Source organism: Aptenodytes patagonicus, chromosome Z (assembly GCF_965638725.1).
Source record: "Aptenodytes patagonicus chromosome Z, bAptPat1.pri.cur, whole genome shotgun sequence".
Lineage (NCBI taxonomy): Eukaryota > Metazoa > Chordata > Aves > Sphenisciformes > Spheniscidae > Aptenodytes > Aptenodytes patagonicus.
Genome location: NC_134982.1, coordinates 45,867,305 through 45,893,471, shown reverse-complemented (window position 1 = coordinate 45,893,471; position 26,167 = coordinate 45,867,305). Strand labels below are relative to the sequence as shown.

Genomic DNA, 26,167 nt, shown 5'->3' with positions numbered 1-26,167 from the left:
AATTCCACACTAAAAAAACAGCCTCGCAACCATACAGTTCCACTGACTGCAAGAGCTTGATTTCAGGTTGGCAGCAGTTAGGAGAAAAAAGCCAGCTTCCCAAGCTTTCGCTCTGCTGTTACAGAGCTCAGAGCAGCTCCTGTCCCCAGTTATGGAGAATGGACTAGGTCTGGCAACCTTTGCAAGATACCTGTAAAGGATGCATTCCCAATACTGGCCTGACCTAGAACAAAGTCCTACACTGTTGTTCTGGGACACATCATATGGCCTTTCTCTCACTTCATCAGAGTTCATCAGAGCTGATACTCTCCACAGCTCTCAATCCTCCCCCCTCACTGTCTCTTCTCTTGCTTTCATTGGATAGGGTTACCAATTAATTCCTTTCTTCATTCACTTTCCCACTGATTTTTTTTCTCCTCTCCATGACATCAGGGGCCACCCTTTCAAAGCCAGGTTGGGACCTCCCCCACTCTCCCAGATGGACAAGAAATCACACTACCCCTGTTTCTGTCATCCTTCCAACTGACAGAAGTTAGTCCCACCTTCCTCATCATAATTAAATATTGCAACTCCAATCCCAGCAACCTCTCCGCAGCTTTGGATTCCTATCTTAATCCCTTCCTGCTCTTCTCTTTCTACTCAGAATATAATCAATCCTTCCAACACAAAACTGTAAAAGGGTGTGACTTCTGCCTTCTTTGGCTTGCTTTCCCCTAGTTATATGACAATGTTTTCTTTAACTATACTACAACCTTTTCCTTTTTCCCCATCACAGTTTAAGAAATTGCCTTCCTGCTCACCTCTTCTAGCCTTCTCATTTAGACCCAAAGATTGCCCCTCCTAGTCTTCCTTACCTCTTTTTTCACCCCTCCCTTGTTCTTCTCTATCAATTCTCACTTAGCCCAAACTTCTCCCACAATAAAGGCAGGCTTTGATCTTACCTTTTTTAAAAAAAAAAGTAATCCCATCTGTCTCTCAAACTATTACCTTTATTTCTTATTGAGCTCACTGAATGAATTGCAAGAGGTTCACCTGGTCATATTCTTGGACTACCAGCCCTCTGGCTACGATCTCCCTGGTCTGCATCCAAGACCGTACTCAGTGTAGACCTGACCCATGACTGTATTTCCTACTACCCTTACATATCATTCACCTTCTGTGCTAAGAGTTTTGCATGACTCGTGGTTTAGAGCTATTTGTTCAATCCAAACTGCCACACACTACACTTCTTCACAAAACAATCCTTGAATTCCTTACAGTCAGTCTCCGAAACAAGAAAAGAAAATGTAATTTTCTTCACAAAGTAGCGGTCAAGGTGATGCTAGTACAAGGAATCTCCAACCACCTGTACTACTGCTGAAGACAGACGAAAATCTACACAAAGAACTACAAAACATTGTTTTTCAGAAAAGGAAAACCAAATCTGTTCAGTCTGGCTGCAGGAATCATGCAAAATTCACTTATTTTTCCATCTTTAAAATTGTAGACTTATTTTGTGTGATTAGCAACCTCTTTTAGTGAAATTAAACAACAGAAATGTGACAGAGCTACAATCATATTTCAAAAGGTGAATCATAAGCAGTGGAGCCATGAAGTATTTCAAAAATTGATATATTTGGTTTTTAAGTGACTAAACTATGACTATACTGGACAAATAAAAATATTCAAACACCATAAAGTTCTGTTAAACAAAACAGAAAACTATTTTGAGTCACATTTAGGAAGATACTTATCTGCCTATAGCTGACAGGAATATGTAAGCACACTTGAACATGAATGTACATGAACCCCTCAGTCTGTGTAAAAAGGATTCATCAGTTCAGGCTACCACCTGTGTTCATACCTACCACTAGACGCATGCAGTTTTCTTACTGGCATCAGCAAAATATTTTTTGCTGTACCTTTTGTGCTTTCCACACACATCAGCCAATGCACATCTGAAGTGCAGCTAAGGGCACCTCCTGAAATTTCAGTTCCTTAAACTCCCTCTCCTGTAACCTTTCTGTGACTAAGACTGCCCTAGGAGAAATGGTCCTGGTCCATATCTTGTCCAAAGCAGGTTCAGGAGAGACCTTATTAGTTGGGGCTCCTTTCTGTTACCTTTTTTAAAGTCCTGCCATGTTGGCTGGAAGCAGTACTCTAGCAAAACACTAATATTTCATCCCCTATTTATAAGCTATTTAAGAACCACTCTAAGATGCCTCCTTCATCCAGAGCCCAGTGTGTTACAGTGCCAAGGTTAATTGAGGAGCTAAAGGCCAAGATTAAGTTCCACCTATTCTCTGGGAGGATTTAGTTTCCCATGTTACTATAAAGATACTTTCCTAGATGCACATGGAAGCTGACACAGCCAACCGCAGGACCTCTGCCTGCTGCACTTCTCTCCCCAAAGAAATGCTAACCCCCATCAATCTAAATGAGTCCAATTCCCATCTACACTCATTTACTGGCAGGGTATTATAAAGGGGCCATTGTGTAAAAAAGTCAGGCTTGCTGACCTTCTTTTTTTTTTTTTTTTATGAAGGATGCCATCAGCATACCAACATCTTTAGATACCAATCATCCATTCTATGCAGCCCACTTCCTCCTCCCCTTTCCAAAATCCCCCCACTTAGCAAGAACACTACTTCAGTTTTAAATGTTAACAACACAGCTCTTTGACTAGGTAACAGCAATAAACACTGAGCTCTGAAATCTCCACTGTAGCTGAGGTTCTTTTTTTCTCCCTCTCACACTGCAGTAAAACAAACTGGTGACCAAGTTATTGAACTGAAAGAAAACATTTCAATGAAAGCATTTCCATAATACTGCTCACTGTCCTGAATGCATTTTCAGGATTGTAACAGAGCAGAAAGGTTATCAGTAGTCAACTGATGAGCCGGAAAAAGACAGGGTATCTAACTAGCTAACTCTGAAGTATCTAATTAAAATTTAAGTAAACTTGAGAGTTAGGACAGCTGGAAGAGGCACTGGGAAACTCTCAGAAGCTCTATGCCTTGTACTTAAAAGGCAAGTAATAAATAACGGGAATTAATTTAGTGTGCAAAAAGTATGGGAGCTCAGTGGCAAAGAGATCACTGTTCCAAGGCCAGTTGGTGTACACAACTGCACATGAACATCCTTTTTGTATGTTGTGGTCAGTGAGAACGGTGCTCAGCTCTACACTGTATACATCAAAGCACCTGTTTGTAGAAGCATAGCTCATACTTAGCAAAAATGTTGTCCTGACTGCTGGGAGTAAGTCAAAGTTTGTGAAAGTTACCATCACTGCAGTACCTAAGCACTTAAATGCTAGGCGATATCATTGTGATTAACAGTGAATGTCTATTGTGGCATCAACATCTTTCAAAGTACACAGATGGGCCACAGCCAATTGCATGAAGACTGCAAACACATGGTAGGATTTCTTTGCCCTTTGGTACCACGAGGGTACGACTGTCAGCCCAGAGCTGCCACAGACAACAGCCGCACTGCGCTGGATTGCTGCCATAGAAGGAAGGTACAGGAAGGCAGAGTAAGACAGTTCCATCCTTCTCCCAGGAATATCAACTCCTCACAAGTCAAATTTGGCACATTTAGGCCTGAACCATGCAACTGGAGAGACGCTTCCAGATCCTGCAGGAACACACAGACTCTGACCTGAGCTCAGGAACTGTCTGAACACACCAAAGGGAAAAGCAGAGGTTCAAACTATCCAAGTCTCTTTGTGCCCCAGGACAGTATGATCCAACAGCCTGAAAGCATAAACGCTCCTCAGTTTCTCTGTTGGTTTGCTATCATGCTCCTCTTATGCACGCCACATGGCCTGTAGCATATACCACATGCAAGACCCAGGTATAGGCTGCTTTGCCAAGGAGCGAAAGGAAGAATGTTTCCTCTGGTTCCTCTGCACTCATGCTAGATCATCTCGTGAATTGGTGAATTGCACCCTAAATCAACTATAAGAAATTCCAAACTATTACTTTGCTAAAATAAAGCCATGTGTACTTATTTTATACTCTTCTTTACCAAAGCAACAGGGTGCTCAAGAGACAGAGAGGAGGAAACTTTCTCTCCCTTGCCAGCTTTCCTGTGTGCAGCAGGTATAGAACGCAAGAACAGCCACGTCAGTTCAAACAAACGAACATCTATTGCCCTGCCTCTGACAGGGGCCAAAAGTATCTGCCTGAGGGATCATGTAAGCACAAAGCAAGAGCATAGTCACACTTCCCCAGAATACCTTTGCAGCCCAAAGATTTCATGTGCCAGAGGTGATGCCTTCATGCTTTAATAGCTGTATCGCTCAAACTCACAGCCCCTGGGCAGGGAACAGGCCCTGTGCCATTCACCTGGCTCACAACCTGCACCCACAGGGCACCTGGGGTTTACTGTGCCACTGGCAGGTTGCATGACTTCTTCTGATGGCAGCAGAATAACCTGCATTAATGTTTGCCCGGAGCATGCAGGGAGAGGCCATTGCAAGAGCAGTTGCAACGCACAAGCTTCAGGCACCATGAGAAGCAGTTACAACACCTGCCTAGCTGGCAAGCTGGCACTCAGAAGCACAGAAAAAGAGAAATTTAGCGGGAGAGGCTATCTACTGCTCTTCGAAGTGACTGAGGGCTGTGAGAGCTCACGGGAAACCTCCAAGAGGATGGCAATGGGCAGAAATATTTAGCTGGTGGTAGCTACAAACAGAGTTTGACTGCTGGTTTTAATTTGACCCTCATGCAACTAGAGTGTGAGAGACATTCAACAAATGAGCAACTGCATCTGAGCCAGCTGAAGACCTAAAAGATGGGCTGCTTTTAGTACATATTCCCATATGCCATAGGAAAAGGACAGATAACAGTGCAGCTCTAGAGGTCGTGGAAGGGAATACTACAACGGCCCTCTCCAAAAAAATTAAGGGATGTCAAGAAATTCTGGTTCAGACACTACTGTGGAAAAAGGAGTATTTCTGTGAGGTACATTTCTGCTGCTGCCTATTTCTACAAATCACAGAAATGCAACTTTTAAAAAGGGCACAAATATAGAGAGACTAGGCCAAAAACCCTTCTTGGAAGCCCTTGGGTAACACATGTTTCAGCTGTGGCTACCAGCTCCTGTGCCTGAGCACTCCGAGGTGAAACAAAGGGCTATTGTAACTCAATTCACTGATTTTTAAGGAGTGTTTCTCTCCAAGTTTGAATTACTCACAATGTCTTCCGACCAGAACTAAAGTTAAAATTTCTCCTACTTTACAAGGCCATATAGGGCATGTCTCCTTGTTGAGGCTGGCCCTGACGAATGTGGAGGCAAATCCATGAACACAGGCACTCCTCACAAGGGTTACGAATGAACTCCTCCAGCTGCGGATGCTTCCGTGTACTCTCTGTGAGGGAGTTGTGGCAGTACAGAGATTGTGCCCTGCTGTGCTAAAATGCCATGACCGTAGGCTATCTTCTTCCCTCCTGTTACTCCATGAGGATGATGCATTTAAAATCCAGAACGGATCTGAGGGAAAAGGTCTGAGTTCTCAGACATGCCAGCTCTGCATTATCATACCATCAATGCTCAGAGCAGGCAAGAAGGAAAAGGGCTGGTAGAGGGAGGAGGACCACAGTCAGACTGGCTGGCCAAACTGCCAGGAAGAAGTGAAGCTTCACGAGAAATACTTTGTCATCTATCAGGGACACCCGAAGGGCTTTTTAGAAATATTTCTTGCATGTTTGCATTACTCCACTTTGTGCTCCAGGGCATTCAGCTACACCGGGCAGCTGAAGAAACAGTGGCATTAACCCTTAACACCAAGAATAAAACTGACCTAGAATAAATAATAGTTACTAAATAGTTTGTCCATTTCACTCCATTATAAAGGACACTGCTACATTGCTCCCACCCCACTGCCTTTGTTAAGAAGCTTCAAAAAAATCAAACAGAACAAAACAGAAAGGTTCCCAACCCTGCCTTGATTTTTTTTTTTAAATCTCAAAGAAGTAAGACTGATCTCATTTTACTAGATGTGGTTTCTCATTTCCATACTGGAAGTGCCATCAGTTGTTCCTGGTTTCTGGTATTGGCAAAGTTAACAGCGTTAAATGGGACAAAACAGGGCAGAGGACAAAAAAGAAAGAATGAGAGAGTCTTGTTCAAAAAGGCAATTCTGATTTTTATGTAGGTGTCGTGGTTTAACCTCAGTCAGCAACTGAGCACCACGCAGCCACTCGCTCACTCCCCCCACGCCCGGTGGGATGGGGAAGAGAATTGGAAGAGTAGAAGTGAGAAAAACTCATGGGTTGAGATAAAAACAGTTTAATAACGGAAATAAAATAAAATCATAATAATAATAATAATAATAATAATAATAATAATAACATACAAAACAAGTGATGCACAGTGCAATTGCTCACCACCCGCTGACTGATGCCCAGCCAGTCCCCCAGCAGCGGCCCCCCCCCAGGCCAGCTTTCCCCAGTTTATGTACTGAGCATGACGTCACATGGTATGGAATGTCCCTTTGGCCAGTTTGGGTCAGCTGTCCTGGCTGTGCCCCCTCCCAGCTTCTGGTGCACCTCCAGCCTTCTCAGTCAGTAGAGCATGGGAAGCTGAAAAGTCCTTGACTACTGTAAGCACTACTTAGCAACAACTAAAACACGGGTGTGTTATCAACATTATTGTCATCCTAAATCCAAACCACAGCACTGTACCAGCTACTAGGAAGAAAATTAACTCTATCCCAGCTGAAACCAGGACAGTAGGATACAGAACAGGTGTTAGGAGAAAATGGGCTTTGAGGGCAGCACAAAAAGCTACTTGGAAACAGAGAAGACCATTCCCATTTCACCTCATCACTCATTTATGGGGAAAAGAAGCATTATTTATAATACATTATTCTGATCCTTACACTGAATTATCATCCAGGCTGAGGACTGAATATAGCCCTAATGTTTTAAGTAAATAAATGTGAAAGGCTAAAACAGTGGCCACTGTGAGGTGGAGAGGCACTCTTATATCGCACCAGTGAGGAAGCACTGGGGAGGTACACTATCTCCAGGAAGAGAACAACTGAGAACAGCTATGAGTCACTTGGAAAAGGTGTGTTCAGCTACCCATAAAGAAAACACCTTGGGGAATTCATGGGCTGCAGTGGTGGAGCTGCGTCAACAGCTAATATACAAAGCTGCTACCAGGTTGTAGATATCCTGGGAGATGATAAACATGCATCGGTGTCTGTGTGTGAGAAAGAGATATAAAACGGACCCATTCATTCAAATAAAACAATCTTATCTGAACTTTTGCCTAGAATTGAAACAAAACCTAAAGTGTTCCTTTTACTAGAAATTCAAGCAGCTTGTCTACCTTTTGTCTTAACTATTCTTAATTCCTGTGAACTTTTGTACTTCCTCATTTCTTCCCAAGCAGCAACAGCATTGCTACAACAATGGCTTTACAGCACTTCTTGTTCATTCTGAAAGAAGAAACGCCATGAACCTGGCAAAAAAATCTATTCTTGATGCTTCTCCCAAATATTTAGATCGAAAGAGTGTAATGCCATGAGACTGTACAAACAAAACAAAAGGCATCTTCATATGCATTAAGGGAAGCTGTTGATAAAAGGCTACTCCTGTGCGTTTTTGAAAAATCAGGCAAGAAAGAACAAGCAGTTTGCCTGATTTGGGGAAAGTTCAAATAAGCATCAGAAAACTTTAAAAATCATATTCAATCTCTGAGCAGTTTTTGTTTGTGGAGTTTTTTAGACATACACATTTGCCTGGAACATACTTAAAGGAGTCTTCATTTTTTGTGATTCCGTCCATGCTGCTTTAAAAGACATGGCTCCACTGCAGGAAGCAGAACGACAACAGCTGTGAGAAGAGCTACAGTCCAGTGCTCTGTGCCAGCCAGGCTCTGAGCCCATGATGAATCTTCCCCTGTCATGTAAAATTCAATACTGAATGCTTTTACAGGAACGAAACAAAAAAGGGCACTCCAACTGTACTAAGATCTCAGCATCTGCTAACAGAATTGATAAGTAGCTAACGTGGCCAGGCATTTAAAAACAGAACTTTATGAAGCAGAGTAATTCTGTTATCTACTATTCAAGCACAGGGTTTGTCCTTAGCTCATGAGAAAAAAAAAAGGTTCAAACTTCAGAGCTGTTAACAGAAATCAATGCAACTCAATCAGAGGAGAAATCCTACATCAGTCTTTGAAAGCTGAGGAACGCAAACAGAAGGAAACTCATATAATGTCTGACAGGTATTGTGAAAGAAGTGGAGCAAAGTCCCAAGCAATATATACTTGTAATCCCCAGTGGTGTTATTCAGCTGAGACTCACATATCTGAGCCAAATAATTTCCCTGAAAAAGATGTCGCTGTACTGTAAATTGCATGCTGTCTACTGTAACCTTTCAGTATTTCCCTGTCTTCACAATTAAGCCAGTATTCAAAGGCAACACAGAACAGCTCAGAAAGTGTCTTTGTCCACATGCCACCTTTATGTACTCCTTTTTTGTGTTAGTCAACATGTCCAGTGACAGGACAAGCAGCAATGGGAACAAACTGAAATGGAGGAAATTTAACTTTAAGGAAAAAAAAATTGTACTGTAAGGGTGATTGAACACTGGCACATATTGCCCAGAGAGGTTGCAGAGTCTCCATCCTCGGAGATACTCAATCCTAGCTGGCCACAGCCCTGAGCAACTTGCAGTAGCTCACCCTGCTTTGAGCAGGGGGTTGGACTAGACACTCTCAGAGTGCCTGCCAGCCTCAGCTGTTCTGCAGTGAGTCAGTACAAGCTGGACCAGCCTCCAGTAGCAACCTCTAACAGCACCTCTGCTGGCAGCCCCTTCCATATTAGCCTTTCTCCTAGCTGGAGATCATACAGTGGACCTCATGTCTACCAGGAACACCTTCTATTTATCTACTATTCATGTTCCCACCTACATTGTTTAAGAACTGCTTGCTTTTTAGCATCTAGTTTTCCAGCATCATCTAGCCTCAACATTTCCTCAAATGGTGATCAAAACCAATCACATACGTACTTTGTAGTAAATGGTGCTTAAAGCATTGAAGAACTGGGGCCTCTCAAAAATAAATATACAAACAAACAAACAAACAAATAAATAAATAAAATAGGCTGGATTTGCTATTCTTTGCTCCTTTTCTTTCTTCCCATTCACTCCCCACATCTGAATACTTCTTCCAACCTATCTTTGTGCCTGATCTCACTCTGATTACAGGTAAACACTGAATTATTATGACCCACCTTCCCTCCCACCTCCCATTTCTCTCGTCCTCATATTTCCTCCTACGTCCAATCTCATTTCTCTCTAAAATTCTCCATGGGCTAAACCACAATTTGCCCTCACAAACTAATGCATTCCCAAAACAGCATGACCTGCATATGGGCAAAAATTTATATAAAAGCAGGTAAGTATTCATCCTTTGCACATAAGAAACTAAAAGAGAAACGCTGGGCTCTGTAAAATAAAGACTTGTGAAGGAAATGTGGATTTAGACTGAACACAGAGTTGGATCTCTGCAGTTTACACTTTTAAGACTGACTCTTCTGCCACTACCTTGATCTAGGAGCTGTGCTATTCCTGTGAGCCTCAGCCCATATCAAGGTAGAGCCCTGGCAACTATGATTTTCAGCTCTCCTCATTTCCACTGCATCCATTATTAGCCTCATTTCTCTTCAGTCTCTTTCCATTTCATCTCTAAGCTGTCCTCCACTCAGCATCTCCCTAGTTCTCCAGTTCATCTCACTTCATGCACACCACTTACATGTGCACTCCTTTATCCCATCACCTGCTTGTATACCTCTTTTTGGGGGAGGGGGAGTGGAATACAACAGGTACTTGTTTACACTTGCTTTCCGTATATTTTTATTAGTAACAGACATGAGGCCTCAGATAATTTTCCTGTGTTAATAATACCCATCCGTGTAGTAGCCTGAATCATGAAAAGCTCTCAATAAGTTAACTCCTTTTCTGCCTCAATCATTACAGCTGAATTTGAATTTTGCAACCAAAGGAGATCATAGTCAAATGCACCGTGTCATCATTAAAAATTCCCCAGCTTCAGATTTGAGATGTCTCCCTAAATCCTTTGTTATATATGGGGCTTGTCATCCACTGGCTTTTTCCTACTACAGAACCAGAGCTACACTCCTCTCTTACATCTTGCACTTTAGGATCAGACTCAGGAAAACTAGTAGCACACAGAAACAGAAAGCTGAGACCTAGAGACCAAATTTTCTGTAAATAATAACAATGGAAAGCTAGAAATGCCTAACAGTATGTTCTGATAGGGTGACATGGCCCCAAAACAATGCTTTAAGAGACACCTCTTTTCTTTACTGGAACACAAGAGAATGGTGGCTTAAATATTTTAAGATCTTTGTAAAATCCTTTACACAAAATCACTTTCACGGATTTCATAAGAACTCTCATTCTTTGAAGTACTTATAGCAATTTCCTTCTTCAGAGTAAGGTACAGAGAAGCATTAACAACTCTATCTTCCAAATGTTCATGTGATAAATAAATATTACTGCCCCCATTATACAGGTGATGCACCTGAGACAGACAATTTGTACGATCTGCCCATGACTGCAGGGACTGGAATGCCAATGTCAAACTATAAAAATAGCTTCTTGTGTGTGGTTCAGATGAGCAATATCATCATTGCCTTTACACATCTACTCACTAAAAATACTGTGAATTTGAGCACATTCATTTTTTTCTACATCTTATCTTACGACACTGACTCACATGAATTAATCCCTCTTTTATATTCTGCTCATTGACTAAATAATGAAATGTTCTAAAGACATTAAAGGATCGACGCCCACAGAATCAGCATTTGGGTAGGTACAACATGGCCCAAAATCACTTCTATAGGTACAAATGGAAACTCAAAAAGTTCAGGATTTCAGTGACTTGATGAAGGTCAAGCAGTAAGCGTGTTCCCAAGCTACAAACTGATGTTCTTGATTATCTGGTAAACAAGGCAAAATTGTCCAGGAGGCCCTCATTGCAAGCTTATTGCAGACCAATTTGAACATTGACAAATATTTGTCAAACTGCAGGTCTTTGCTGAAGATGCAAAGCTTTTATTTTGTACTTGGTTTACAATTAAAAGGAGTAAAAGCTCTTCTAATCTAACTGCATTTCATTATTCTCCTAGTCTGTAAGCAACCCAATTGCTTAAGCAAGACATGCAATAATGCATGAGTTAATAATAAACAGAACAGCTTTCCCTTTTCCCACATCAGTACTTCAAACCACTCACTTAGAATCACCTAAACTCTCCAAAATCTGAACTCTTCAATCACCGATGTGACTGAAGCAGGGTTTGTTCTGAAGTCCTTTGCAATCACCCCCTCTCCCACAACATGGAGTCAAGTAAAATGTATTAAAGCAGAGAACAGAATAACCATTTGCTATATGCTTACAGACAAATAAGACAGGAAAGATTTCTCCTGCTGGCCCTAAAGTTACATCCAAAAGAATATACAAAAGCCTCAATAAATGGTCACGGTCAGACAAAATGGTAAAGCGCTCCACTCTTACCTGGAAAGTACAGTATTTAAAGTCATGTAAATATGATTACTTGGGTAAATGAGGGTTAAAGACTTTAAGTCATCACGGATGCATTGTGTCAGAATGACAATACTGCTTTGTAAGGAGACTTTTATCATGCAGTTGTACAGTGTTTCTTACCCAAACTAAAATACTGTAAGACAACTGAGAAATATGCTGCAACTGAAGACGAGTTCCAAGCTGCCCTCTCCTGTAGTGTCTTTTGGACCAAAGCTCAAAATGTAACAAGAGTTTACAAGCAAAAAGAATATAGTGAATGACACAGAGAAGAAAAAATATTCCACGACTATGAATGTGCTCCTGTTGGAATAACCAATGCTTTTAATTAAGAAGTTTTCAAGGAAGTTCATGGCCCAGCACAAAAGTTACAGAAATCACTTGAGAGAAAAAGCTATCAAGAAGTAGGAGAAAATTCCCTGTTTTGACTTTGGCAGACAAAATCCACAGGTGCGTTCATAATTTTTAATCAGCTTGGTGAAAGAGCAGAGCATCCTGACTGACAGTCCAAATTTTAAACTTACACTTAAAAATGATGACAAGCAGCTAGCAAGGGCTTCAAGGAAAGGTAGTATTTTGGGGTGTTTGTCCTAAAAGGGACACTGTTTTCTTTCTTAAATCAACCCACACGATCTCATTACCTGATCAGAGAAAGACAAATTTCTGTACCCTGAACTGCGCAGACTTGAAAGACCACAAAAGGGGTGAAGCATTCATAGTCAGGACTTATGTTTAGACATGGTAGGTAGTTCAGAGAGCGTTCGAGGAAGGAGAAGCACCTTTCAAAGTGTGACACCCAAGCCCACAGACATGAGAAGATAGCTGGCACTGCCTAAGTATGATGGGAATTTCAGACTCAGTTTCTTCCCTTACCTTTGCATTACTGCACACAGCTCAAAGCACTGACAGAAACTTCATAAAACATTCAGAAAAAAACCTCTCACCCCAAAAGGATTAAGTACACATACATTTCCCTCTACTTCTGTCAGACTCTATTTGTTAGTTTCTTAAAAGACAGAAGGGGCTGCTTTGGGGAGGAGTGGGTTCTGTCTCCATTCTGGTTTTGGTAAAACGTACAGAAACTCCGTTTATCTCTACAGTACAGCAGCTGTGATAATAGTCTTGTCTACAACCATCCAATTCCAGCTTTCCTAGCAAGCAAGGAGCACTAAGGATATTGTCTTGTTGCTGGAACAGGGACACCCTGTGCTAAAATTTACTACAGTTCAAATCAGCAAAAATGTTTACATTCTTTTAATTGAATTACGCTATTTCAAACTTTCTCCACTGATTTATCTTCCATCAGTTTCCTCCATACTTCCATTCATGCTTAGTGTCATGCTGCTACATTAACATTTGCAAACTGTGCATCAGGTTGGTTATGTTGCAACTAGTTGTTTATTTACATTTATTTTTCAACACAGGAGGTAGAATAAAACACAACTAGAATTATTCTTCCACAAATCCTCTCAGGGAGTTCACAAACCTTCCCCTGTCCTCTCTACTCCAATTCCCTTATTATTTTTCAGTTTCATAAGCTGGTTAGATGGAATCAGAAATACACACAAAATGGTAAGAGCTGTCTTGACAGCCTTCAGTGAATTCCCACCATAAGCTCTTTCACATCCTCCAGCAAGCAAGCAAGCAAGCCAAGGTGTTTTGTAAGAGCAACCCACAAATCTTAATGAATACATTTAAGAAATTAACTGAAGCTTTCACCATTTATTCTGCAGCATCTCACAAGGGTATAAAAACCTCACCTCCAGATTCAAGCAACCAAAAGTACCTTTTCATACAAAGCTCTTATCATCAGACCCTGTATAAGAAGGTGCTTAAAATGTACACAAGCAGAGGAATAGAGAGAATTATGTTTCACCAGTTACTCTGATGAATTTTGCAATGTAAGTCTGGAAGTCTAGCACAACATGAGTCTATCCACTCATGTATTGTGTGGATTTGTATTGGTTTTTGTACTAACCCTACTTTAAGTCTCTTCTAGCACAGATCACAGACCAGTTCTGTACTAATACTATTCCTGAAGTTAATCATCAGAACCTGCTATTTCCCCTAGCCCTAAAAGACAGAGTGAAAAGAAGCAAGGCAAGAATTAAAACAATTGCCTTGTATGGTGCAATCCAACTTCAACCAGAATCCAGAACATCACAAACAAAACATTTTCATTTTATTACTGGTGGTGAACAAGTGCTTTGCTTGTCCTTCTTACCTGCAAAAACACTCTATTACTACAATCTGGAAAGGTAGCCGAGTGAAATGAACATATCCCAAGCTGTCCCCTCACCTTAGATATACAAAATGAACAGAGAAGCCAAAAGATAGGGTAAGGTTTTATACAGCTCTTCAGCAGATCTTGGTAAGAGATTGATCAGTACTGCCAAAGTACTGGAAGACCCCAGAGGACCTGCTGCTCCCTATCACATAAACTGGACTCATTTCTGCTCAGTATAGTAATGGAAAGAAGACAACGGGGGCATGTGGGCTCTGTGGCAGTCTCTGCGGCTCTTCAGCATGTGCAGTGCTTCCAGGTACGGGCAGCTCTGATGCAGCATAGCTCAGACACAACCACCTGCCCCACATCTCTTTCTGGGGACGCTACCACTGTCAGTCCCACACTCCAACCATGCTCAAGCTCTTTAAGCGCAGAAGGACTCAGCAAGAACACAGTCTAAGAAGTGGGCAGATGAAGCCTGTGCAAAAGATGGGATAAAATGGCATTTAAAAATATGAGGCATAAAGCAATGTCTTCAAGCAGCTGCTGTGAACCCAAACGGGGTGAAAATTTCATCCCTTACACAAAGACGTTTCCTACAGGACCACAGTGCTGATTGCCTATTTACACATTTCTTTTTCTGATTTTCAGTGGGACATTTTTTCCCTCTTTGTGCACAGTTACATGAAAAACACCATTGAGTGCCAGTTTGACTGCTCCAGTTACTGAGTGACTATTTTGGTTTTTTCCAAACTGCTTGCTGAAGAAGGGTGGGGAGACGTATAATGACAGGGTGTCCGAGGTGACCATGTTGTGTTCTCACAAGATAACAGAAAAATGAAGCACAGCCTTTTGTGCATTTCTGCCTGATGTAACTCATGAAGTTCCTTCTTATGAATGCAAAATATTCATTAATATTTTTGGGAAGATTTGAAAAGAAGATTTTTTTATCTTGTTTTATAAATATTTTCAATGGCAATCTGGATATTTTATTCCTTCCCACTTCCCTACTAAGACTGTTTATTAAACCAGCAATTATAACACAATGTCTGTATGCTAAGTTGGGACTAATTTTGCTGTCACTGAATTCAATGGCAAATGACTTGAGTTCACAGGTAGCTGGCTTGATCCTTTTATTCAAAATTTCCAAGATACACATTTTAAATGTATTGTACTGATCAATACTGACTGCAAAAAATTTCCCTTCACCTTTGCGTCATTTTCCACATGCTCAAATACCCCAGGTTGTTTATCTTCATTTATGAATTCTAAATATATACTTATGCTGCAGGCTTTTCAGAGCAGGTAGTATTTTATTATTAGTCTGGGTATTACATATCGATACGGTGTTCTAATTTCAGGTCTTTAAATACTGCTTTAATATAAATTCAATAATACTGATGACGATAAATGGAGAGAGTGTTTCTGGGACTTTGGGCTGGATAGATCCAGACTGTGAAGCTCAGGTGTGAATGCAAACTTTGGAGAAGTTTGAGGTTCACTTCAGGGACAACTGAAGGTCACTCCTTTCTAATGAAACATTCAAGAGTTATTTGTAGCTCACGGTGACATTTCACCATTACCACACATACCATGCCTTGATTAGTTTGGGATGAAAGGTAAGCAGGGTTGTTTCACTAACATGATTAGTTTTTGAAGGAGTGTACCTGAACTGTGAACTCATTTTACTGATCTTCCTAACCATCATTGGTCAAATTTAAAGAGTAAAATAAACAGCATATATGAAGTTGCTGCCTTTTCCTAATTTCATATAGTCATTTCCCCAAAAGTGTATCCTTACTAAAGTATGATGCACATGGACAATTTTGCAACAAAAAACTACTGCAGTCAAACTTACAGATCATGCAAGAGCATTATTTTTGCAAGAAAAGTTGTACCTGAAGATACTAAAAAACAACCACCATGTAAGGAGTGTCTTGGAAGGTAACTTAACGTGTTACCACACAAAATACAACTTTGTGCATTCTCCCTCAGGGTAGAGTTTACTTCCTAGTTCCTCCAATAATGTTGTGTTGAAATATTTAATGCAAATTTTGAAAAATCTAACAAGCATACAGCTTTAAAGAGCCACGTCAGACATTTCTCATCGTTGCTCTCATTTAGCTTCCACCTACTTCAGCTCTCTAAATGCAATTCAGAAAGCTACAGACACAAGTAAAATTTACGCTGAACTGTTGTTCAGCCACAGAAAGTTTTTTCTAGTCTTCGGCCAAAACTCTGCAGCTCTATCCTGCTGGCTCCATGTTGCTATTCAGGATATTCCACAATGACTGTCCTCTTTTAATGCTACCCCAAAGAGCAGAGACTATGTCATATCAGAAGGAGGTGAGAGAAAAGGTTATCATCCCAGCAAGCTAATCTGCACCAACTACATTTCTGCTCTGCTCAAATCTCATTTGTTCCAGGAACTCTCCTCTAAACAGATACAGAAACAGAAAATATACAGTAGATATCTCTGAAAAGAGCACTTGTCAAGAGCAAGTAAGGGTTACCAAAATATACATCCATGTGGTAGTATGTCACAAGCGCAGTGGAGAGGAAGGACATGCGGGTAACAGGAGCCTACCAAAAGATTACTTATCACTCTCTCCACAGACCCTCAACTACACATCTTACAAACAAAAGCTCATCTCCTTTAGCACACAACAAAGCACCTTCTAGTCCTCCCAACAAGACAGCAAGTGTTTTTTTCTTTTTCTTTTTTTTAAAATACAATTTGACCCACATTGCCAGACACAGACTGATGATATGAGTGAAACAATATGGTAATGGAGTTCTTGCAGGTACCTCCATGTTACACATACCTCCATCTGGCTGTAAAATAAGTAAATGAATAAATGGAAGGGCTGAGATTTCCCCCTTCCACAGGGACATGAGCACTTGTCACTCTCTCCAGCTGCTACTTCCTAAGATACAAACAGAAGCTCAAGAAAATGCATCTGTCAGAAAGCACCAGTATGACAGGATCCACTGCAAACGCACCTTCCACTCTTGCCATTGTTTCCCCTTGAATCTATCACCTTAACGTGACATTTGTAGTATGGTCTGAAGTAACCTCTTACATACAGCATAGATTCTCGTCAAATTGTTGTAATTAAACTCATATCAGAATAAATTTCATTTCTTATCTTCTTCCTACCTACACTGACCTAAGTAGTATTTTACTCCAGAAAGTGTCCCAGGGGGCTTTGCAGCAGAAGGGAGAGAAATGAGATTTGTCGTAAGAAAAAAAGAGAAGTAGAAGAGTTTGATGCAAAATTCTACACTCTGTCTACATCTGCCTCTGCCGTCACTTACCTGATGAATAAACAAAACACTAAATGTGATGGCACTTCATCTAGTTATTTTGACTGCTCTCAGTGCAGAAGCCTATAGTATCAGCTCATACAACCCACAACAGTTATGGAAGGTATAAAAAACAAGCCTGCTTACCTTTCATCCCAAACTTAGAGTGTCTTCCAAACTTCAGAATAATGAGCATTATTACTAAGCCAGTGCACACCAGTGCTGCAATTCCCACCACAACATACACCTAAAAAAGAGGACACAAACAGATCTGCTTGTTTTGTTCTCATGAACTACCTTCAAAGACATTCAACATACATTCAGATTAACCCAGTTAGGTAAAGAGATTCATTTCAACTGGGAAAAATTTGCACTCATATCAAAGAGTACAGAAAACAGACACTTGTTGCAGTTTCTCCTGTCCTGCAGAGAACAGAGATTCAGACACCTCTGAGAACAACTTTTTCAACATCCTACACATTCAAGAGAGGTGGGAGGGAGTGCACATCACCCCTTTCCCTTCCAGAAGAGTGGTATGTTAGAAGAAAACACATAAGAAAAGCACAGAGGAAAAAGATTTTTACTGTGAGGGTGACTGAACACTGCTACAGATTGCCCAGGGTGGCTGTGGAGTCTTCATCCCTGGAGATATCAAAACCAGAGTGGACACAATCCTGAGCAACCACGCTGGCCCCGCTTTAAGCAGGGGGGATTGGACCAGAGGATTTCCAGAGGTCCTTTCCAACCTGAGCTGTTCAATGACTCTGTTATCAGACGAGATAAGACTGTCTGGGATCCTCTTAATTTTTTAGCACAGTGTTCCAACTCACAGTCTACTCTCTGGTTCACAAACGCACATGCTCTCCACTGCCTGCTGCTTTATGCAGTCACTGATGCAGGGAGGCTGCAGTACCAACCAGGCTAGCTACCCACTATCGGTTTCCAACAATTCAGTTCAGGAGAGCATGAGAGGCAAGGCAGCAAAGGAGGAGGCCCACCAATTCAGCTACTTACACTAAAATCTACTGCAAATTATTTGATCAAAAACCTACATGAAATCATGTTTTAAAAACATAAGATTAGAATTTGAAAGTTCATTGCAGCACATCCTCTCTGTAAGGAGGAGCTGACTCCACGACTGGAATTCAAACAATCTTTAAATTACCTTGGATGTCTTTGTTTTGTAAATAAAGAGTTGCTCTCCTTGGCTAAAATTAGAAGCAAAGTCTTAGGCTAAAAAATTACAGTTAGTTGTTTAGAAAAGCATGAAACAAAATAACTAGCAATTTTACTTGAACTGAAAAGTGATTCACTTTTTCAAAAAAGGGGGGAGGGCAAGAGAGGGGAGTATTGATTGTCATTTTTTTCCTTTTTTTCTGAGTTTTGACCACAACACAGTAACAGCTCCGTTGTTCTGGTAGCTCAGGGTCCTATTACAATCTCCACAGTTTTGCGAGTTGTATAGCCAGAAAGTCCGCCAAGATTACAGATCAGGAAACTGTATATACTTACAGTGATGCTATCTTCATTCTCTTTGTTGGAAACATCCGTAGAAGTGATTTGATTACTGTTATTTGTGGTGTCTCCAAGATCATTAGGCGTGGTTTCATACTCTTAGGAAAGGAAAAAAGGTTGCTTTTATAATTTCATAACCTTAGAGGTGAAAGGGTTGTCTTTATTATTTTTGCTCTGTAAGACGGTAAGGCCACTAACAACTCTTGGGACTCTGAGCTCTTTGGAAACAACACGCAATTGCTACTGTAGCTGGAACATTTCGGGGGGGGGGCATCCCTGTGGCAGATAATCAAACAATGTGTTGTGACTGATAAACTTGAAAAGAGAAGCGATCTACACCATAATGTGTATCTCTACTGGAAAAACTAGAGTTAAATAAGAACTCCATCCATAAAGCTATTTTTATGCGCTTCTGACTTCCCATTAAAAATTAAAGACTGCCCTCTACACTGAACTTCTCCAGCCTTGTATTCAGCCAAATATAGGACAGTCTTAGAAATTAGCTTGGGGACTTTTGTTTACCTGAGAAGAACTGGGCAGATGGGTTTTTAGCTAGTTTATTACTATCAAATGTGAAATAGCTGGTTTCCTTTGTTTAAAAAATAATAAAAAAATATTGCTGTGTGCACAGAGGTTACAGTCTAGCATCATAAACTGTCATACAGGTAAATCTTTAAAAAATTAAGTGCCTGAGATGGTACAAAGAAATTTGATTTATCAAAATAATTCCACTGGCAGGTCTGCAGGGGTGAATCCAGAACCATCAAAAAGAATTAACATGGCTTCATTATTTATAATTATTTAAAAATGAAAGACAGATATTTACAGTCCATGATTTCCTGTCAAAACTATTCAAATGAGATAAAAAGAATTAAATAATGTACATATGAATGTAGAGAAACGTGCATTAAAGTAAAATAAAAAATGCATATATTTTATGATTACATCTGGAAATATATATAACGTTTCAATTTTATGACTGTAATGTGTGCAGATGAAAGAAACAAACAAGGGTAGTAATTGCATCTATTACAAAATGTACCTCCAGCATTGTAATTTAAATTTGCAATTAACTGCGTATTTCTTTACACATTTTGATTAAAATCAGTGCCGTAAGCCTACAGATGAAATTTTAACTGTGAATCTGAAAAAGCAAAGCACAGAGGCATAGCTCTCACTAACTACAGAGGCAGGAACTCTTCCAACCGCAGAGCTGCTGCTGAGCAAGGGCAGGGAGGGCCTGCGCCTCCATAAAGTTTATCTTCTTTAGCTCCCAAGGCTATTTTGGAGAGCTCAGCTGGCAATGCTAGCAACAAGCTGCACTGGGCTTTTCATCTTCATGCATGCATGAACACATTTGCTTTCTGCAAAGCACTTGGCAGGCTGCAGATTTTTTGGTATATGAAGCTACGCAGCTACCTCTGGCACCAGTACTACAGTCAGTACAGTCAGGTTGTCTAATCAGCTCACGTAGTCTATTTTGGCTCTACACCATGCATGCCAAAGGATAGGACTCTTTCAAGCCAAAAGACATATTAAGTATACAGAGCTTTCATGAGAAACAAAATTTAATTTCCTGGTCTTTTACCATTTGAATTCTCTGACACAGCACTGCATCTCTACGCCTATAGCTTCCTACGCAGCAAGGTTAGAACAGTAGTGAGAGGCAAATGAACAGCACTCCTTACTCCGGGCAGCACAAATGCTGCCTGAACGCTTGGACAAGGCACTGTGCAGACCACCCGCCACTGTGACTACACGCTTTGCCATAGCAAAGGAGGAGACTTCTGCTTCATTCATTTGCAGGCAGAGCCCGCTTTATAACAAGTATCTCAGCCTACAAGATTGGGCTTCCTTTACAATTAGCTGGGAAAATCTTCACAAAGATAGTTTTGACCAACCCTGTATTTATGGTAGCTTTGTAAGACCAATATATAAAACAAATATTTAGAGCCTTTGCTGCTCTGGCTCTGTAATACAAACTTTCAAGAAGGAAATTTTTTGCTCTTAATTTTACCTGTAAATAGTGGTGGGCAAAAGCCGATGCTATTTGCAGTTCTGTTTATGCTCACGTCTGTACTAAGCTACTGGAAATCACACCCTGAAGGACTAACGAGAACTATGCAGAGTGTTTCAGGTCTGGTCCGTAAATCCTCTGAATGCACTTTTATATTAAAATGGGCAAAAGCTGAAGTAGGCCACATAGGTACGCTGGTGTTGTGTTGCCATTCCCCACTGTATAACTGTGAAGCGCTTGCATTTGAACTAGTGCCAGATCTTCAAAGCGTCTTGAAATGGGTGAGCCAGGCAAGGAAAACATGCGCAACAGCTATCCAGCCAAAACCGGGCGATTCTGAGTTAAACAAATTCCTGTTCATTTCACTATGAAATCCTGACATAGGCATCAAGCACTCCGATACAGACAGGGTCACACCTCTTGACTCATGCTATGTGGGACTCGTATCGCTTCAGGGTCAGGTTCTCTGGTGCCGCATACCTCATGCAGCCACCTGTGACTACGCCAACTGCGGTGAATTGCAACTGAGGCTGGGCAGTATTTTGCAACCATTTTACAAACAAGGCACATGGCGGCTAGGATACAGGCACAGTCACACCAGCACCGGAGGGGTCACTCTGCACAGTCCTCTGGGGGGTTGGGTGATACGGGACATGTTGTGTCTGTCATATTCACAACTACATTAGAAGAAGCAGTGTGGCATGAAGACGTGAACTTGGAGCCAAAGAACCTGGCTTTGCATTTGATTTCCTGCTTAGCCCCGGGTGAATCACTTTATTTCTTTCAGTTACTTCCCAGACAGGGCCAGGACGGCTTCTCCGCTCTACCTTTTCCACGAGGTGAGCCGGAGGCACTAGTGACTGCTCCGCACTTGCCGCAGGCGGAGTGCCCCGTGCAGCTGGGACTCCCCCCGGCAAACACGGTATCATGCAGCCTGCTGCAACCTCATCAGTTCTTCTGTTTCCCACTGTATGCTCAAAACACTTACTGGAAAACATTTAGAAATCACCTCACATGGAGTGCAGGACACAGAAGGTCAATTCCCAAGGGACAGACCAAACCCAGCTACAAAGGGCTCTGCTCCACGCAGAGGGGTACTTGAGGACGGGGTCCCCTGGCCCCCGTCACCCCTGTCTCTGTCTCCTCACAGCCCGGCCCTGCCCGGCCATGAGCCCTGCTGAGCCGAGCCCACCTAAGGGCCCGTGGCCCGGCCTCAGCGCCAGGGCAGTGCCTGATGCCTGGAGCTGTGGCTGCCCATGGGTCCCCCAGCTCCCCCAGGGTGAGCTCCACCTGGCTGAGGTGGTGGGATGGGCCTGGCTGCCAGGCCCTGCCCTGATGGACCCCCATGGGAAGCTCCCAGCTCTACGGCACCCCAATACTTGCAGGGAAGTACCTTGCAGCTCCCATTAATTTTACCCGTAGCCAACAGACTGACAGACACACAGCTAGTCCCAGTGCGCAGCAGGATCAAATCCTCTGCCGCCATCTTTACCCATTACACTGGGCACATTTGCAACATGATTAGCACAAGGCTCTGAAAAATGCATTTTAAAGGGAAGACTGCGGGGCAGGGGAATCTTCCTGCCAACGTAATCTAAGTTTTGGGTAAACAGGTTAGCATAGATACAGAGCGGCCTGAAAAAAATAAACGAAAACCGCTCAGTGTTTGGGGGGAGCTCATCCCAGGGGTCCCACTGTCAGCCATGCAGGCAGTGGTTCTCCGAAGAAGTGTATCAGTTCCTAGACTTTCCAGCTGGCCTCATTTATTCACCTCACTAACTGGACTTGTGAATTTGCAATAATTAGGGAAACACTCTGGACTACAAAGAGTTTCTCAAAGCAAGCACTGAGTCACTGAAACAAAGATCAAAGACAGCAGTTTCAAACAGCAGAAAGAAAAGCCAGGAATAAAAAAGAAGGCTGCTTTCATCAGGACTGGGTCTTGCAGGCTGTGAGCCACTAGCGCAACTCAAAGCGCCCATCTCAGCAGACACCTACCCAAGTCAATCGAAGCACAGCACTCATATGGTTAAAGCCATACACAGGCATCAGGACCTTGATAAACAGCTCAGAATCAAAATCTTCATGCATACAGCTTATATAATACAACACATGTAAGAAATTGTGTAAACCATCGCCACCTTCCCACCCGCAACCCCCCCCCAAAAAAAGAGAATTTGGAAAGAGAGGGAGTGGAAGCTATCCTTTAGTATTTCTAAGCATTTAAAGCCAAACTGATGCTTCAATTGCACATTTGCTAAAGTTTAATGACATGGAATGGAATCAAAGCAATAATATTTAAATCAGCTTAAGGAAACTTGAGTCATGGGCCATGTCATCCAAATAATAAGTACTCCAAACAGGATCCAGCTTCTGCTGGAAGCTAAAGGGTGTTTGGGTATGTTGGCTAGGATGGACTTCCCTACTCACCAGAGGTATACCAAAAGTATTATGTAAAACTAGCCAGTTGCTTTTCATTCTGCAGCTTCTATTCTAGTGCACACTGGCTTTCACTAGGTACAGACCAAAACATTTTGCCTAACTAAAAAACTAATGTGAACACTGTGTCATCAAATCTTCTGGCACACACTCAGATATCACTGAGCTGATGGTCTGCTTATGCAAGAGAGATTAAGGGAAGGTACAAATGAGCAGACAGAGCAAAATAAATTGCCTACAGGAAAACTTACTTGTGCCAACCTCATTTTTAAGTGGGATTTAGGGGTATATTTTTGGAGGCAAAGCAAGTATGGAATCATCCCTGAAAAAATAAATTAAGTTATATAAGGAGAAATCACGAACTCTCTTTCCTCCAAGAAATGCCTCCAAAAGGTTCACAAAATCTCATGCCTGTGAGCTACATCAGGCAGCTGTCATCCTACAGCATCAACTGCAACCATTTGTAGCAGTGGATTTATGCTTCTCCTAATGTGAATCAAAAGCAGCAGAGTAAGTAAAACGTCGTATTGCCCTCATTTGTCTCAGATAATATAAGGCAGGAGAAGAACCAAAAATACGAAGTACCTTTTACAATTGTGTTATAATATGTGCCATTTCAATTTAACTGAGCCTGACATTCAACCTTTTAATGGTTTCAGTTCCTTCATTTCTATCATTAAAATAAAAGAAAAAGGAAATCAAATATATACCATAAACGTCTGGATCCACAATTGGGCCACTACCTGTACATGGAGAAGAGAAAAAAAAAAGAAAAAGCCTTTGTAAATAGATTGCAAATGCTGGAAGAATAAGAGTTTCTTTAGGAGTTTTTTTAAGAGTTGACATGTTATTTTCAATAGCAACGATCAGCACCTACACAAATGCAAAGCAACATCAATATACTGCAATATCTGTTTATCAGATTACGTTTACAACCATTTTAGAGCTATCCCAAAGTTTAATATTTTGCTTCATGTGAAACAGGTAATGCACAGGGCACTAGCTCTGGCAAAGGCAGGCATATTTCCCAACCAGGCAAAATTCTGCTTTCCGCTGCTAATGTATATCTGCAATAAGTGCAACAATAACTATTCCTGTTGAAAAATCAATGGTAAAATTCTCTCTGACCTTAAGTGGAAGTAGACTTCAGTGAGCATTAACAATCACTGACTTTTACCTGGTAAAAAATTTTGCTATTAAATCACCGTAAGAGCAAACTGATTTGGCTGCGAGCTGGCAAATTAAGGGCTGGCAAATTAAGGGCTAGAGGTAGCAATGACCTAAGCAGCACCATTTCATTCGCTTTGTAAAAGGATGCTTCCAACAGCCAGCTGCACAGCTGATAGACAGACAGAACTCTTACCAAAAGTGTCAGATGTCTCAGAAGCCAGCCTTTACACAAGCAAATGGATACCCGTCTAGTCTACACTTTTCTAAATTTTAGTAGTTCCAGTTTGCAGCTTTTTCTAATTACTGCACATATGTGAGGCTGAGCACATATGTGAGTATAATGCACAGAACGCCCACTGAAATTAGCATACTATTAGACTATTCACGCTTTGAAAGATACTTGTGCTGTATTTCAACATACCCGTTCATTCTGGTCTAGAATGTATTTATAGCATAGCTTATGTAGTAGGCTCCTAATCATCTCTTCTATATTCTTACTCTTTCTATTTGTTGGTTTGGAAATAAAATTAACAGATAGTTAAAATCTCTAAAGATGAATCAAACTTCAAAAAGCGTAATTCTGTTTATAGTACTATACAGTAAATCCATAGCACTGGGATAAAGCCACCGTGAAGTATGACCAGAACACTGTTGTTTCTGCTTATGTCAGCAGCGTGAGAATCTGTGCTGAAAATACTAAACAGAGTTGCAACCTATTTGCAGAATGGCAGCAGATAGTTAGGTTTATTTTTAAATGCATTTGAAGATATTCTAGTATCCAGAGATATAGGTTAATAGACCCCATAAGAACTGTCATGTCCATCTGCAGAAATAAATAACAAGTGAAGAAAGCTTGTACTATCTGTCCTCAAGCAACTTCTGACCAGGGTTTTCTGTCCATAAAAGTTCATGGATTCGGTTTTTGCTGCATAAAATATCCATCTGCTGAAAGACAGTATTTTATTTACCTTCTGTAATATGAAGGGAAAAACAACAACAAAATTCCCAGGCCTTTATTCCCGAGTTAAATGGCAACATTTTTGTTACTGTTTACTGGAATTAGGATAAAGTAATCAGATTAGTTTAACCCCTAACTCCTGACAGGGATATAAACTAGGAAGTAATCAACTCCATTCAAATACCTTTTATATAACTAAACACTTCAAATAAAGTTGCAAAAATCAAGATGCTGAACAAACCCCAAATTTCTGTTTAGTATTCCATACCTAAAAACATATCATCTCCTCAATCATCAAAACATCAGTTGAAGCTATTTTAACATTAAACTGCACCACAGTAATTTTGCACATTTACACACAATTATTTTTAAAGCAAACACAGAAGACCATTGTTGTTTTGGTCCCTGTTGCAACAGGTTGTTGTGTAAATAAACTATTAAGAGACTTATCCTATTCACTCATCTTTATAAACTACATCAACTGCGCTTGGTTTGCTTGCTTCTTTCTTTATAAAGTTGACATTTTCAGAGTAAAGCAGCAGCAAAAGACTCAATCCAAAAACATACTTCTGCAAAACAGCCCCATGTTGTTATGCTGCAAAAGCAAGATGCTACTTCTAAGGCATATTCAACATACTCTTTTACTTTGACAAGATATTATGTGACTTGGATTCCTTCAGCTGAATTTTGGAGTAGAGTGCTGGTAGATGAATAAGCTTAATTAAAAATACTTATTATTGGTAAAAATCCCTCCCACATTCATTAGCTGTTTTGGATGAACTATGAGAACAGCCTCCAGAATAAAACATGAACATTTCTTGCTTACTGTTTGCTGCAGCATAGTCTCAAATAATCAAGTCATCCTCAGCAAGAACAGTTTCACAGGCATCCAAGAACTTTAGCAGATTAAAGCTAGTTTAAAATGTAGCTAATAGAATATGAAATTTATTCTTCCAGGCCTTCGTATTTA

At 41.0% G+C, this 26,167-nt stretch overlaps 1 protein-coding gene across 2 annotated transcripts in view; it reads right to left on the bottom strand.

Moving 5' to 3' along the window:
• NTRK2 (neurotrophic receptor tyrosine kinase 2) overlaps positions 1 to 26,167 on the bottom strand; it is a 204,989-nt gene that overhangs the window by 128,258 nt on the left and 50,564 nt on the right. For both annotated transcript variants that reach the window (XM_076362357.1, XM_076362358.1), the window contains exons 9-11: positions 23,780 to 23,812; positions 18,611 to 18,711; positions 17,246 to 17,345 (exon numbers count right to left, since the gene is read on the bottom strand). In XM_076362357.1, the coding sequence (XP_076218472.1) occupies positions 17,246 to 17,345; positions 18,611 to 18,711; positions 23,780 to 23,812 (234 nt within the window). The remainder of the gene's footprint in view (positions 1 to 17,245; positions 17,346 to 18,610; positions 18,712 to 23,779; positions 23,813 to 26,167) is intronic.